The sequence below is a fragment of the Melanotaenia boesemani genome, chromosome 17 (genome assembly GCF_017639745.1).
Source record: "Melanotaenia boesemani isolate fMelBoe1 chromosome 17, fMelBoe1.pri, whole genome shotgun sequence".
Classification (NCBI taxonomy): domain Eukaryota; kingdom Metazoa; phylum Chordata; class Actinopteri; order Atheriniformes; family Melanotaeniidae; genus Melanotaenia; species Melanotaenia boesemani.
In genome coordinates this window covers 2250523-2265842 of record NC_055698.1, presented here as the reverse complement: position 1 = coordinate 2265842, position 15320 = coordinate 2250523, and the positions used below count along the sequence as shown (strand labels likewise).

The following is a 15320-nucleotide window of genomic DNA, read 5'->3' as shown; positions in this document are numbered from 1 at the left end:
GAACATGAACCATCTGCATCTGAGTAGCCTTCACTTTCTTCACTTTCCTTCTTTTTTTCCTATAACCGGCCTCATTCTCTCCAACCACCATATTTCTGTTTTTCCTTCCACACATCAGTTCCTTTAAATTTCTCTCCTCTTTCAGCTGCATTTTTTTTTAGTAGCTCATGACCAACAGCACTTGGATACAAAATGAAACAGGTCATCCATCCATTTTCTACACCTGCTGGAGTTTGTCCCACCGGCTCTGAGGGAAATGTGATGGCGCTGCCAGGAGAAATAAAAACACGTGTGTGCTCTTGGCTTCCGGCTTGTATGAACACAGTCATAAACTGGAATGATGTGTTTTTGTTTTAACATGATCACGATGAATGGGCTTGAATTCATCTCTGTAAAACGCACTGAGATGACTTTGTTATGAATTGGTGCTGTACTAATAAAACTGATTTTAATTTAATTGAAATTAAATTATTGGGTGTTAATTCAGAACCCTGCTACTAGTCTTTATTTAATAGTAATTGAATAGGTTAAGAGGAGGTCATGTGACTCAAACCTGGGCCAGGACCACCTTCATGCAGGATTTAGTTGGATTTGATTGAATTTAACTCCCATTTAAACAAATAGAACATGAGGGTGAACATCTATGCCAATGGACATCACCACCTCCAACAAATGGATTGGTGACAACTGACCCTTCAGAAGAAAATCAGATGGAAAAAAAGCTAAATGTATGTTGTCCAAAGAAGCCCATGAATGAAAGACAAGAAGTTATTTTAAACAATATCAACGACTTGTCAAATAACAAGTGAATGACCGAGTGGAAGAGATTAGCTGACAAGTGCAACTGCTAGCTGCTGTAGCCAAGACAAGAAAGCAACATGTAATTTAGCATAAGAAACAAGTAGGTACTCCGGAAAAAGAACAATAACATGAGTGTCCTTCACCAGTTATTATTTCACCAGGTATCTGGTCAACGGAAAAAGTCCCTCTCCTGCAGATCTGAGCCATGGCAAAAGATTTCCTCCCCCCACTGATGAGATGGGGGTGGAGTAGACAGCTGCAGCTGCCCATTTGTCAGATTTACTCCACCAGCTTTAACCCTTAAAACTCCACTAGATCCTTGGAAAGGTGGCACAAACACTGGTGTCTTTGCATTAAAGGGATAATGAAAATATGAGGACTGAGATCATGAAGAAAAACTGCACCTGACCTGTCAGAAAAGATGGATGACACAGTAAATGTTGAACCGATAAAAGATGGAAAGCAGAGGAGTTCAGAGGTCCACAAGACTTCATCAACAGCAAGCACAACGTGGATACAGAAATGTGCTAAATAATGGTGTTATCATGGATCACTCGTTGTGCATTTACCATAGAGTCTCTAAATAACACTACATTTAGTTAAGAAATAAAGGAAATAAGAAAATAAAGAAAAGTTTCAGGAAAACAAGATTTGGATTTTGTGTGTGTGTGTCTTTTGCCAGTCGTGTCTTTTTAAGCAATGAAATGAAGAACTTGTGGTTCATTTTGTACTCGTGATACAAATGTTGCCAATACAATTAGGAATTGTGTGGCCTACTCTAAAAATCCTGCAGCACCACTGTCATGTGCTTATAAAGGTAACAGAGTCCTACAGCAGCGCGGACATTTTTAGTGTAATGGTGATCTGGGCCAGTCTGACCTGATGAGAGCTGTTAGGCCTGAGCTGGAGCTGCCATGTGGAAGAGCTGCAAGCTGTCAAGTACAGTAATTAAACTTCTGAAAGCATGCAGCAGTGCTTCAAGGTTAGGAGACAGGCCCAGTACAAAGTGGCAGTGGCCATAGTGGAGGAGGGTGCAGGGACTACAGCAGGGGCCTAAACCACCTGCAGCAGCTGCTCCACCCCCACCACCTCCCCACAGCTCCACCCTGCAGGAACAGGAAGTAAGATGCCCTAAAAATCCCAAGACTCAGAAAAGTACTGAAAGCTGGTTCAGACCAGGTCTTTACACGGACAGACTGACAAACAGACGGCAGGCAGGCAAGCAGACAGATAGACAGACAGACAGATAGATAGATAGATAGATAGATAGATAGATAGATAGATAGATAGATAGATAGATAGATAGATAGATAGATAGATAGATGGAAGGACGGACGGACGGACGGATGGACGGATGGACAGACAGACAGACAGACAGATAGATAAGGCCCCTCCCTGGCTGGCTAGGTGCGGACAGTTAACTGACTCCAGTCTGTTAAGGCCTCCACAGGGTCCCTGTTCCCTCCTCCTGACCACGGGATTGTATCATCTGAATACTTCTGTATGTGGCAGGACTCTGAGTTGTACCTAAAGTCTGGTGTGTAAAGCTGGAAAAGAAAGGAAGCATTGTCGTCATGTGTGCTTCCAGATTAATTTTAAAATACTTTCATTAATTTTTTAATCAGTTTTTAAAGCTCGTAAAGGTTTTAGTCCTAAGTATTTATCCAGCTTGCTTTTAGGTGACAGTTTTTTGTTTTTTTTTTACATTTAAACTTCCGTTTGTGCAAGATTATAGAGCTAAATGTTTCACTTCATGCACGCAGATGATGCAATATAAAATTATGCTGCCGTTTCGGGGTGAGATGGTACGTCACCGGAAATAAAAGGCTGGGCAATGTAACCTTCAAAATAAAACCATCGTAAATGATTTATAGTAGCCTGAAACTTACAGCACTAAAAAACCCTCTGTTGTTATTAACGCCATAATTTTACCAAAGAAAATGAAAATGTGCACACGGCTTTCTGAAATTATCCGATAAACACTAAAGAATATAAAAATTTCAATTTAGTGTAAATTTTTTTTCAAGGTTAATGATGACCATTCATTCATTCATTCATTCATTCATTCATTCATTCATTCATTCATTCATTCAGTATTTTTTGGAGCTCTTATTCTTAATACGCTTATTCGTAAAACTTGATGCATTTCCGGTCTCCCACGTGCCGCCTCCCCTGTTGGTGTCAGCGGTTGCATCAGTTAAGCTCTGAATAAAAAGCTAGTGTCAGTGGAGTTTCAGCATTTATCTGTGGGTAACAACTGGAAGGTAAGTTAAATAACTGGAACTGAACAGTTTAACGTTGTGTTCGTGGTAAAAAAAAATACTTGTTTGTAGAATCCTTCAGGAAACAATTCATCTGTTCTCATTTAAATTAAATGTGTTTAGGTTATTTAAAAGTATACGCTCATTCACCGCATTCATTCGAGATTCATGGCGCTTTTGGATGATGTTAGTAAGGATTCGGCGTAAAGTTCGACCACCGAGGAGCATCGCGTTTCGGAGAAAAGTTTGACAATAAGAAAGGACCAAGAGGAAGATAAAGGCAGGAAATCCCAGTTCAACACGTCCACTTAAAGTGTGCAGCAAGACGTTAACTGTTTTTGTGTCAGATTGAACAAATATAAGGTAAAAAACCCAGAAAGCTGCCAAACCGCGCTGCTGGACACAAGCTGAAGCTCTGTGAAGAGTTTAAACCGGTGGGATTCCGCATTGATGGAGTCCACGCTCGGTGAATGAAAACTACACCCTAACACACGTTACACTGACGCAGTCTTTTACAATCAACCGTACAGTAGCGCATCTTTCCTGTGTTTACTTAAATAGTGTTTTGTTAGCATTATGCATGGATAAAGTCACAGCTGGCAAGTCTTTGTAATGGAAATTGAGATGTCGCGTGCCGGTCCAGAGCCGGCTTCCTTTAAGCATCATTAATAAAACTGAATACTTCATTTTAGGGATTTCCTCCCCTTATTTTTATGAATAAATGACACACAACGCTGGTGCTATCATTAACGTGTAACGGCCGTCTGGCCACCTCCACCAGGCGGCGCACGGATGACGTCAGAGTTAAAGTGTAGTCTGACGTCCTCGTTTGACCTCCTACACAATGTAGAGAAGTCTCAGCAAGCCCTAAACCACAAGCATGTTTCTTCACAGATGGCGACGTAGGTACCTGTCCCGCAATAGGAGGGTCAAACCATGGATCCTGTTACTGTGCCATTAATGAAAGAGATAAAGAAACAAGTTTCTACCAGCAAGCCTCTGTTGGTCGAGATGGGATTCACATGCACCCAGAGGCCCTTCAGATCAAGGACTCAGAGTATCAGATTTCCATGCCACCATTATTATGGCCTGAAGCTTTCACACAGCAGATTGTGCTTCTGTTTTAGTATTTTTGTCGGTATTTGCATCCATAACATCCAGAATTCTGCAGAATCCCACAGGACAGCCAAGAGCTCTGTCTCCGTATCCAATAAATTAATTCACCAATTTGTTTTAAAAAAAAGTATCTGACTAATTTGTCCTCCTTGGATGGCTGGGTGTTTACATCTTCCACTGACCAACATCCACAGATCTTGACCTTTCTCCACAGAACGTATTAAAAGCAGGTCTTTGGGTGTGTGGATTGGTGAGTTGTGTCTTTCCACCTCTTGCTTTTATCTACTTTTATAAAGCACTATGGGTGAAAGCAAAATTGTTCCTCTCTACGAGATACTGTTAGTTTATGGTACTTTTTCACTAATATCACTACCTGTACTGATAACATTTTGCACCTTTTTTTTAATAGGAAAATAAATATAATAATTGCAGGGGCATAGAGGTAAAAGGCTTTATTTACAGAGCGCTCTACAAGGTACTCAAAGATGCTTCACATACAACAAATTAGAATGAATAAAGGATTGAAATTAGATAAAAATAAACAACATGCAAATTGCTTTAAAACATTAAAAACACTTTTAAAGAGTGCTTTTAATGTTTTACAAGTTCTCCCAAAACATTAAAAAGATGTTTTGGGAATTGTGGATAGATGTGTTCAGTGTCTTTGAGAGGAGGAGGAAAAAAATTAAAATGCAAAATATTAATGAGTAAATTAAGTAAGATTAAAATGAATCTTTTTACAGATTGATATAAGATTATTCTGTTTCTTAAATGGAATATAAGGTAATATATTAATGCAATAAATATAATAAATCGTAAGGCTCAGAGCCTGCATTAAACCAGTAAAACATCACCATGACGTCTGATTGGCTACCGTGATGTTACATGGAGGAAACAGACCGTGGCTGGATTTCACTTACAATTTTCTTCCCTGAAACTCTCAGAAGTGAAAATAACGACCGTCCTCAAACAAACCGTAGTTTTGTCCACGTCTGACCTTTTTAAAACTAAAGTATCTCCATGACAACAGATGCGTCATCATGTTCATCTGCAGCATATACGTAGACGCCTCATCACACGCTGGAGCGTGATGCAGCAGTGCCGCCATATTGGATGAGTGTCCACATTTCAGTCTAGCTTCAGAACCAACCGGAGTCAAGACAGTGCCAGCAACTGTGCCCGTATATTGTGTAGCCTACAGTTGCATTAACCAGTGCAATATAATATAATACTTACCTTTTATAGCCTACCTGTGGGGACAAATTGGTATACAGTTTCCTTACTTAACCTCAAAAGATATATACTTCATGACTCTCACTGTCCCCATCAAACAGCTTAATGTTTTTGATTATTATAATTATTTTTTTAGGAGGCTGGAATAACAATCCCTCTGCAGGGCGGTTCCAGGGCTTTTTTCACGGTCTGATACATTGTGGTGTCACACCAAGTGGGTCAGGCAATGTGGCCGCACAAGATGAGACTGTGTCCCGATCAGCTGCCGACATTCACTTTAATGGCAGAGGAAGAGCTCCCGTCCTCATTTGCAAACGTTTCTGCCGCCATATGTGACCTCAGGACATTGCTGAAACCCAGTTTGAAAATGAGAATCAAAGTAAGGCTGCACCACATTGCCAAACTACCGTGGAGTTACAGAGTGCCAGCACACCCAAGAAATGGTGCAAAACACTTCTTCAAGGGTTTTAGTTGCCCGTGTGTGCGTGCGTTCGTGTAACAGAAATAAATTCAAATGATCAAACTTTTATTAAAGTGTCAGATTAAGTCATTTATACATTTATTAATATTTTCCCATGTCTTTGTTAAAGAGCTAAATAGAACTGATTTCAGCATGAAAGCAGGTGTTTTTAATGTGACCTGCATCATAACGACGTCTCTGCTGTTTGTAACAAAGCAAACCGTCAGAAAATCGGGTAAAGATTCATGGAGTTGCGATGATTGTCGTTGGGCATACACCTTAGAAATAAATGCTTTGGAGGCGCATGGGAGACCCATCCAAGATGGCGGCCACGTTGATCGTCAGCTCCAATAGGCAGCGTCAGTCTATGAGGCAAATGTGTATAAATGTCTATGATCTGCAGGGTTAGTGGTGCAGCAGTGAAAACGGTCCCCCCTCAAACAGTTTCCTGCTGCACCAGGTTCCCACTGTTGTTTAGGCCGTTTAAACCAGTGTTTGTGGTAGAAGAAAGTAAAGTTTTCCGTATGAACCAGTACGTCACCCTGCACTATAACACACCCCACTCATCATGAACAGAAGACCACTGAAGCCAGAAAAGCGTATCATGCATATTGTGCATATTGTGCATCTGCAGGTTTGAGCAACTCTGAGGTCTGTTAAAACGGAGGATGTGGGAAAGATGCGCTGCAGAGACGTCCTCTGACTTGACACCCATGGATGACCCAAACTTTTTGTTTCCACCCTCTCCAGGTGTGAAAATGTGCGGCATCTGGGCTTTGTTTGGCAGCGACGAGTGCCTGTCGATTCAGTGCACGTGTGCCATGAAGATCGCTCACCGGGGTCCCGACGCCTTCCGCTTTGAAAACGTCAACGGCTTCACCAACTGCTGCTTCGGCTTCCATCGGCTGGCCATCGTGGACCAGCTGCATGGCATGCAGCCGCTGCGTGTCAAGAAGTTCCCCTACCTCTGGCTCTGCTACAACGGAGAGATTTACAACCACCACAGAGTAAGAGTTGCTTCCTCTTCTTCTCAAACCAGACACATCTGTGGCTGCTGGAGCTTTTGAACAGAAGCCCACATCAGTAGATTTGTTCTAAAGTTTTATTTATGTTTTGTTCTTCCAGCTGAGGAAAGAGTTTGACTTCGACTACCAAACCAAGATGGACGGTGAGATTTTGCTTCACTTGTACGATAGATTTGGCATCAAGAAGATGGCTTCCCTCCTGGATGGTGTCTTTGCTTTCATTCTGCTGGACACCGCCAACAGAAAAGTCCATCTGGGGAGGGATACATACGGCGTGCGGCCTATGTTCAAGTTCCTCACAGACGATGGATTCCTTGCCGTCTGCTCAGAGGCCAAAGGTACCAACTTCTACTTGAATCTGCCTCCTTCTTAAAAACCTGATTGTTGGCACCGATTAACTTGTCATGTTTGCAACAGGCCTCATAGACATCACCCACTCGATGTCCACCGCAGCCAGCATCGTCCCCTTCCTCCCCGGACACGTTGAGGCCTTTGATTTGAAGCTTAACGGCAAAGTTGAGTCCGTTCAGTTGGAGCAGTTTCACTGCTGCACACAGGAGCCGGCTCACGCTCGCTACGACACCGTGGACGAGCTGTCCAGACGTAAGACGGGTACGACTTTTACTTCGTGTGTCAGCCTGTTAGATGGCATCTGACAGAGGAAAACGTGTTTTTGCACAGGTTTTGATGAGGAAACGGTGCAAACCAACATCAGGACCCTGCTGGAAAACGCTGTGAAGAAACGGCTCATGGCTCACAGGAGAATCGGTTGTCTTCTGTCGGGTAAGTTTGTCGTGAAACACGGCAAGAATCAGCGAGAATGATGCAAATCCATCAGCAACGTTTGTATTCTTGGTTCCCCAATGAATTCAAAGTGTCATTTAATGATGTTTAACCCTCTCGTTCATTACTCAGGTGGTTTGGACTCTAGTTTGGTCGCTTCTATACTGATTAAACTGGCCAAAGAGGAGAAGCTGGACTACACCATCCAGACATTTTCAATCGGCTCAGATGATAGTCCAGACATCCTGGCTGCTCGCAAGGTCAGTTCAGCTCCAACACGGAGCAGCTGATAGGTTTCCTAACCGTGTGGTCAGTGCAGGACGGGTAGTGTGTAACCCTGCGGGGTAAATCGTAATGGATAGCTTAACCCTTCAATCAGGGACCTTGAAGGAGCACTTTCCTGCAGACTTTCTATGTTTCCCTGCTGCAGCACACCTGACTAAACTACTGGGTCGGAAGCAGACCTGTGCAGAGCTCGTCAGAGATCCATTTACTTTGAATCTGGTGTGTTGCAGCAGCAAAATGTCTAATCCCTGCAGGATAGTCGGCCTGGAGGACCAGGGTTGGCATCACTGCTTCCAGGAGGTTTAAAATTCCAACAGCTAAATGTAGTTTTATTCAGAGACTCTATCTGGTAAATGCACAATGATCCATGATAACATTATTTATCACATTTCATCATAAAAACATCACCATCACTACTATGTTGCTAAGAGACCTCTATTTAGACCTGGACATGATGATGAAGCCACCATCATGGATTCTGGAGGGTTTTTAGTCATCAGCAGGTTTATGTTTGTTCAGGTGGCGGCTCACATCGGCAGCGAACACCATGAGGTGAACTTTACGGCAGAGGAAGGCATCCAGGCTGTGGAGGAGGTCATCTTCCACCTGGAGACCTACGACATCACCACCATACGTGCCTCTGTTGGTGAGTTCAGCAGGAAGTAAACGTTAAGGTTTCCTTCTGTTCACGCTCGCATCCGATCAGGAAACGCAGCAGACATTCAGGTCAGTCTGGCGGTGATCAGTGCCTGGAGGATCTGAATGTTTTCAAACAGCTCAGGTTACATCAGGTCACGGCTCATCGTGGTGAAACTCCTCCCGCTCCGTGTTGGGTGTGTTTTGTATAACGATGTTAAAGTCGTTACCACAGATTGATTTTCAGGTCCTCTCTGATGCGGCCACCTCCATGCTGCACTGTGTTGTCACACACACTGAGCCCGTTTACATGAGCATCAAAATCTGATAACTGGAAGTAATCGGATTACTGTAATCTGATGTCTCGTCTGCTTCCACTTCTGAAATGTGATATTCTAAAAACCCTGGACTTCATTTTCCAGTTCGACCATGGTGACATAACTTCCTGTTTTCAGTACCTCCTGTCTTTGTTGAACATGGCGGCGCCCGCGACCTTAGCTTTAGCTGCTAACGTGGAAGCTAATGAGCTGCTAAATATCGAAAGATGCAGTTTTATGCTCATGCTAAATGAATTGCATTAATGGGTCCACGTGAGTGTTGGGGAGAAATCTAGATGCATTAATCTAATTTCTCATAATCAGATAAAGGAAATCAGATTATTCTGTCTGCATGATGACTAGAATAATCTCATAACCCTGTTTTTTCCTTAATGGTTAAAGTTGAGTTTACCAGCCTCTGCATTATGGAGACACTTCTTATTTTCTTCTCATGTTACAGGAAACATTTTTATTTTCTTGAATTGTTAATGTATTATCATGGAGCTGCGACCGGAGGTCTTCCTTCATGGCTCCAGAGGAGTGGAGAATACACAAAAGAATTTAGATTTTGGACACGTCTCTGATTTGAGGAGCATTAGAACGACAAACATCTGGGCTGATCCGGCTCCAGCAGATCTGCTGTCGGTACATGAGCTCTGAAGCTGTGCAGGTCTTTAATCATGACACATAAAAAGCAGATAACAGTTTGTTTATTCCAAGTTATTTTTAAGAGTCAAACTGGTTTTGTGGCTCTGAGCTGTTTGATGGTCTAGAATTAGTTGAGAGCCGGACTGGGTCAGTGTTATTACAAACTTATTAAAATGACCTTATTGCACATACTGAACCTGGAACTAACAGTCTGTTACTGCCTAGAAAACATTGATTATAATGGAAAAAAAGGTCTGTTAAAATCTGTTGCATTTCTTTTTAAAGACTCACTCATGCGAAAACATTTTCTACAGAGCAGCAAAAACTAATTTCCCCATCTGAAAAATCATCCGAAATGGCAAGAGAGTCTAACACAGCTGTGAAGCCACAGGATGAAGTTAGATGAGTAATTTTACTACCATCTAAACTCTGGTTCATTTTCAACATTTTTTCTCAGTTTCACTTTAAAACCTTAAAAACTCTGGTTTCTAAACGGTTAATAACTCTTCTACCTCTTGGATCCTTAGTTTCCTGTCCAGATGATAAATGGTCTGTGTTTATATAGCGCTTGACATCATATATCACATTCACACACACATTCACACACTGATGGCAGAAGCTGCGACCCATCAGGAGCAAGTAGGGGTTTGTTGTCTTGCTCAGGGACACTTCGACATGAGCTAGACTTGGCTGAAGATCGAACCGGCAACCCTCAGGCTACAAGACGACCGCTCTACCCACTGAGCCACGCCGCCCCAGATGCTTGAATCTGTTGTGATGCTTCGTTTACGTTGTTTTCTTTCATTACAGCCACACTGTCTCCACACAGAGACACGTCTTTGTCCTTTACATCCACAAACACATTCTCTGTTTTTAAAGTCCACTTTTCTTTTAGCCATTTATGAGGGGAGAGGGTCGTTCACGAAGGTGAGTAACTCCGTCAGGCCGCTAGAGAACGAATGAGGTACACGCTCGCAGGCCCGTGTACTGACCTACCGACACTGGCAGTGCATTGTGGGACTTGTAGTGTTATGGTGGTGCGTGCACTTGATCAGCGAGCCAGCTCTGATCACGCAGACCAAAGATAATTCATTCACAGGCCAGATGTGGGCCGCGGGCCTCGAGTTTGACACATATGCTTTATTTGATTAAAAATGTCTGCAGAGTTTGTCTCATCATCACGTCACTCTGTAAGTTATTAACAGAAACCAGTTTACATGAGTTTTACTACATTTTTAGGACCAGAACATAAACTTTAGTCATGAGACAGAACTTTGATTAATTCTGTTATTTATTTAAATAATTACAGCAGAAATGTTTTCTTGTAAATCTCACAATATTACACACAATTTAAACATTTCTTTTAAAGACCAAGGCTGATCTTTTATTAACGACAGGGTGGTGGGTTGTCTAGGTTGGGATATTTCTTGACCTAAATTGAACTTTTCCTCTGTTTTAGAAATACATTTCATGTATTTGGAGAACTTCTCAAGCACCACAGAAGAAGAAATTGTACAGAAGCCAGCTTGCACAAGTATTTTACAAGGAATGAAATGAAAAACTTTATTATTTTGATTTAAATTCAAGAGATGCTGAAACTCCCCAAACATTCAGAGTTAAATTCAGTGAGATGAATTCAGTTTTTATTCCCAGCCGCACGTGCGGCGTCGAACCACGACGTTCCTTTTACAGCCGCTTTGTGATGCGTTCAGGAACCTCTGAAACAGACCACTTCTGTTTTCTACCCCTTTTATTTACCACATCCGTGAAGCTACACTTTTATTTTTCATGTTTACACCACGTCTCCGGATCAGAATTCCTTCTCATTCTGCCGGATCAGATGGAAATGGATCTTTTTTTAAGTCATAATTTCATCCTGTTTGATATTTGTGAAACATTTTGACAGAAAAATGACTGTTTTTGGGAGCTGGCCGACTTCTGGGCACCAAACTGCTCAGCTGATCTGATCAATGACTCCCTGATGGAAATGAGAAGCTCTGGATCAGAGACCATCTGGAGGAAGCGGAGCAGCGTTCCTGCTTGCCATCAACCAAAAATTTCATTTAGTGTCATTGAATTTAGGGATTTTTTATATATATTTTGTGGCATCATTTCCTCGGTTCTCCTGCTCGCGGCTGCTTGAATCTCCACCAGATGACATGTGCAGCATTAACGGCGCCGCAGAGACCGCCGCCCCAACGATGGCGCTTTCAGGGAAATTCTGATTAGAAAGCAGATTTTCCTGAAAGCTGGAGGCCGCCAGCTGTACGCCGTCATCCAGACGGCCTGAAAGTTTGATGGCTTTCAATGATTTGCTGAACGAAGAGCTCGTTGGATCGGACGTAAATGTTTATGCTGCATCACCACATTCCTCTTCCTCCTCAGTGACTCGGCTGAATTACTCTTAAATCCAGTGGAACCAGTTAGATGGTTGAAGGGTTCAATGGGGGGTGAATGGGTTATTAACTGGGCCACAGTTGCTTCTTTTCATTGTTAAATAAGGACCTAAAATCCAGACTGTAGCATGTTTGGACCCAGATTGACATCCCATCATAACATTTGCTATATTAATGCCTTTTACTGGTCTGTCCTCACAGTCACCGTCTGTTTTTAATTCTGGCTGTTTGAGCTGGAACTGATCTGTGATTCTCTGACAGGGATGTACCTGGTGTCCAAGTACATCAGAGAGAAGACGGAAAGTGTGGTGATCTTCTCCGGGGAGGGATCTGATGAGCTGACACAAGGATACATCTACTTCCACAAGGCAAGTCCTCCATGAACCGGTTCTGGCATCTTCACTGCCCCATCCCATCCTCCATCTTCTGTTGCCACTCGTGGCTTTTTCATCAATAAACAGTTTGACAACTTTATTTAGATATAAAACCAGGAAGCAGAATAAAAGCTTTTAATACATCTCCACAATACAGCAGCTTGAAGATGACTTCCTGAATGTTCAGACAGGAAACTTTCTCATCCCCTGCTCATTCGCTAAAACAGGTTTCCCTTTAACTACATTTTACTATCCAGCTAAAGCTTTAAGAGGGTGGATAGCAGGGTCGAGATATTGTTCCTATTTGTCAGATATAACATAAAAATTGCAGAAGCTTCTGTGGTTGGGCTGGATGAGAAGTTTTCACATCACTGTTAGCTGAAGCTAACGTTAGCTCAGTGTTGTTCATCTCTCACACTGCTGCTTCCCTCCGCCACGCTGCACGTCCCGTCCATCACCCAAAAGACGTAGAAGCCTCGTTCTAGATGTTTAACTTGACTGTCCAGCAGAAGGGGGAACCGTCAACCTAGTTTTAGCTTCAATTTAAAAATCGAGTGTGACATAACTGCATCAATAAATCACCCCGTTAATGACGTGTCATGGAGGACAGGAGCAACCAGAGGGGCGGTTTCTTGCTCCGGGGTACTAAGAACTTCCTGTCCATCATGGGAATGTTCACAACTGAACAGAATCTCATCTTCATCACTTGTAAGGCTTTTTGTGGCTTAAAATGAACATCTCACATTCAGCTTCTGTGTTAATGCCTGTGAACTGGCTTCAATCAGGAGAGCTGCTGTTTGATGCCAGAATTTACCCAAAGGAAATCATTTAAGTTAAGAGCTGTGTTCCTCCTTCAGGCTCCGACCCCTAAAGCGGCAGCAGAGGACAGCGTCCGTCTAATGAAGGAGCTCTACTTGTTCGATGTTCTCCGGGCTGATCGCACCACGGCTGCACACGGGTAACACTCCTCACTCCACCGCTACATCTGCAGAGCTCTAAAACATGAAGTCAGATCTGAAAAGTTGCTTTCATTGAACTAGTTGGTGAAGTTATAGACTGAAAATGGGATTCTGTGCGGAAAGCGTCCTTTATGACAGAGCTGAAAACTAGTAATGCATCAGCTTTTAGGAAGGCTGGTTTTCTGTAGTCAGGAGAAATTTTACGTTTGACCTCAACAGCAACATGAAGAAGAACCTTTAAACGGTAAAAACTGATTTGTAATGTTCAGCAGCAGCAACTTTTCTGTGCATCGGTATTTTTCCTGCAGATTTCTGCAGAATGACGACGCGTTCAGGGAGTTCTGGTTGATCATGTCACCGCGTTTTCTTTCTTTCTCTCCAGGCTGGAGCTCAGAGTGCCTTTCCTTGACCACAGATTCACATCATACTACCTTTCCCTCCCTGAGGACATGAGGGTCCCGAAGGTCAGTTAACCTACCGCGGTCATGGCGTTGGTTCCACAGGTCCAGCATCACTTTCTCTAAACAGGGTTTTTCTGTGTGAGCAGGACGGAGTGGAGAAACACCTTCTGAGAAGCGCCTTCAAGGGTCTCAACCTGATCCCTGATGAAATCCTCTGGAGACGCAAAGAAGCCTTCAGTGATGGCATGATGTCTGCCAAGAAGTCCTGGTACACCTGCCTCCAGGAGCATATCGAGTCCATGGTACCTAAAACAGGACGAAGCTGCTTTTCTCTCATGCACAGCGCGATGCATTCAGGGCCCTCTTAGCCCAGCTAACCGCTGATAACGGCACCAAAGACGAGAAAAGTTTTGCTTTTAAAGCAACTCACGTGTGCAAGCTCCTCATCAGTTAAGCTAGATTCATTTCCTCCTCCAACGAAAACATCTGTAACGTCATGGTTTATTTAATTTGTTATTTATTTATGACTTAAGAACAGGCGGCGTGTTCACTTGCACACCCGTTTTTATTGACAGTGACGCTGCATTGACCAGCTCAGCGCGTTGCTGTGATACGCCAACGCGTCCGCCATGTTAGCCGTAGCAAGTTAAATGTGTAATATAAAGATAGAATCAGTTTAAATGTACAATTTATGAGAAAATTCACTTGCACTGACTGGCCACCAGGTGGCGCCACCTCTCCTTTTATTACATTAGGGATGCTAGAATATTTATGGAGCCAGTAAAAAGTAAAAGGAAACCCAGTTTTCTGTGGTCTGCGTTAAACTGGGAGGACTGGAGGTTAAATGAGAGGAAGTCTGGAAAACATTGGGTGGTTTTATTTTGGTGAAATTCTCATGGCAGCTTCTTCCCGTCTCTCAGGTGAATGATGACCAGATGGAGAAGGCTCATAAGACATTCCCCCACAACCCCCCCAGCACCAAAGAGGCCTACTACTTCAGACAGGTGTTTGAGAAGCGTTACCCGGGCCGGGCCAAGTGGCTCCCCCACTACTGGATGCCACGCTGGATCAAGGCCACCGACCCGTCGGCCCGGACCCTGTCCATCTACAAACCTGATAAAGACCAGTGATCGCTCGCTCATCTGCCTCTTCTGAATCTGTCTAGCTTTAGCTTCTGCTCTTTAATAATTCATTCAGGAAAACGCAAATGATCTGGAAACGCGTAAAATGTTTGTCTCAGCCTGAGGAGACTGATGTGGGTTCATCCTCCTACAGTCCACAGCTGCCTGTCAGACAGGTCCCAAATTTATACTGTTGTAAAGCAGCGAGGCTGGTGTGGGTGGGTGTGTGTGTGGGGGTGGGTAGGTGTGTGGGTGGGTGGGTAGATGTGTGTGTGGGTGTGGGTGTGTGTGTGTGTGTGGATGGGTAGGTGTGTGGATGGGTGGGTGTGTGTGTGGGGGGGTGGGTAGGTGTGTGGGTGGGTGGGTGAGTGTGTGTGAGTGTGTGTGTGCGTTGGTGGTTGGGTTTTTTCAGAAGAAGTCCTCTGATAGTGGCAGCGTCGCTGACGGGTCGTTACCGACAGACTTTATGCAGAGCTTCTGGTCGCTGGTCTGTTGGGTAAATCA

At 43.4% G+C, this 15320-nt stretch overlaps 1 protein-coding gene across 1 annotated transcript; it reads left to right on the top strand.

Annotated features, from left to right (window-relative positions):
* Nucleotides 1-2956: 2956 nt before the first annotated feature.
* On the top strand, nucleotides 2957-14834 carry asns (asparagine synthetase). Its single transcript, XM_042011753.1, has 12 exons — nucleotides 2957-3065; nucleotides 6622-6878; nucleotides 6997-7234; nucleotides 7314-7499; nucleotides 7578-7679; nucleotides 7812-7939; nucleotides 8484-8610; nucleotides 12223-12329; nucleotides 13193-13293; nucleotides 13677-13758; nucleotides 13842-13997; nucleotides 14616-14834. The coding sequence occupies exons 2-12, from the start codon at nucleotides 6630-6632 to the stop codon at nucleotides 14823-14825; spliced, it is 1686 nt and encodes a 561-aa protein (XP_041867687.1). The 5' UTR covers nucleotides 2957-3065; nucleotides 6622-6629; the 3' UTR covers nucleotides 14826-14834.
* The last annotated feature ends 486 nt before the right edge of the window (nucleotides 14835-15320 follow it).

Excerpts from the sequence above, each read along its gene's own strand:
- asns (XM_042011753.1), top strand. The coding sequence starts at position 6,630 with ATGTGCGGCATCTGGGCTTTGTTTGGCAGCGACGAGTGCCTGTCGATT. Across the intron at positions 12,330-13,192 it reads GATACATCTACTTCCACAAG|GCTCCGACCCCTAAAGCGGC; the intron begins GCAAGTCCTCCA and ends TTCCTCCTTCAG. Across the intron at positions 13,759-13,841 it reads AGGACATGAGGGTCCCGAAG|GACGGAGTGGAGAAACACCT; the intron begins GTCAGTTAACCT and ends CTGTGTGAGCAG.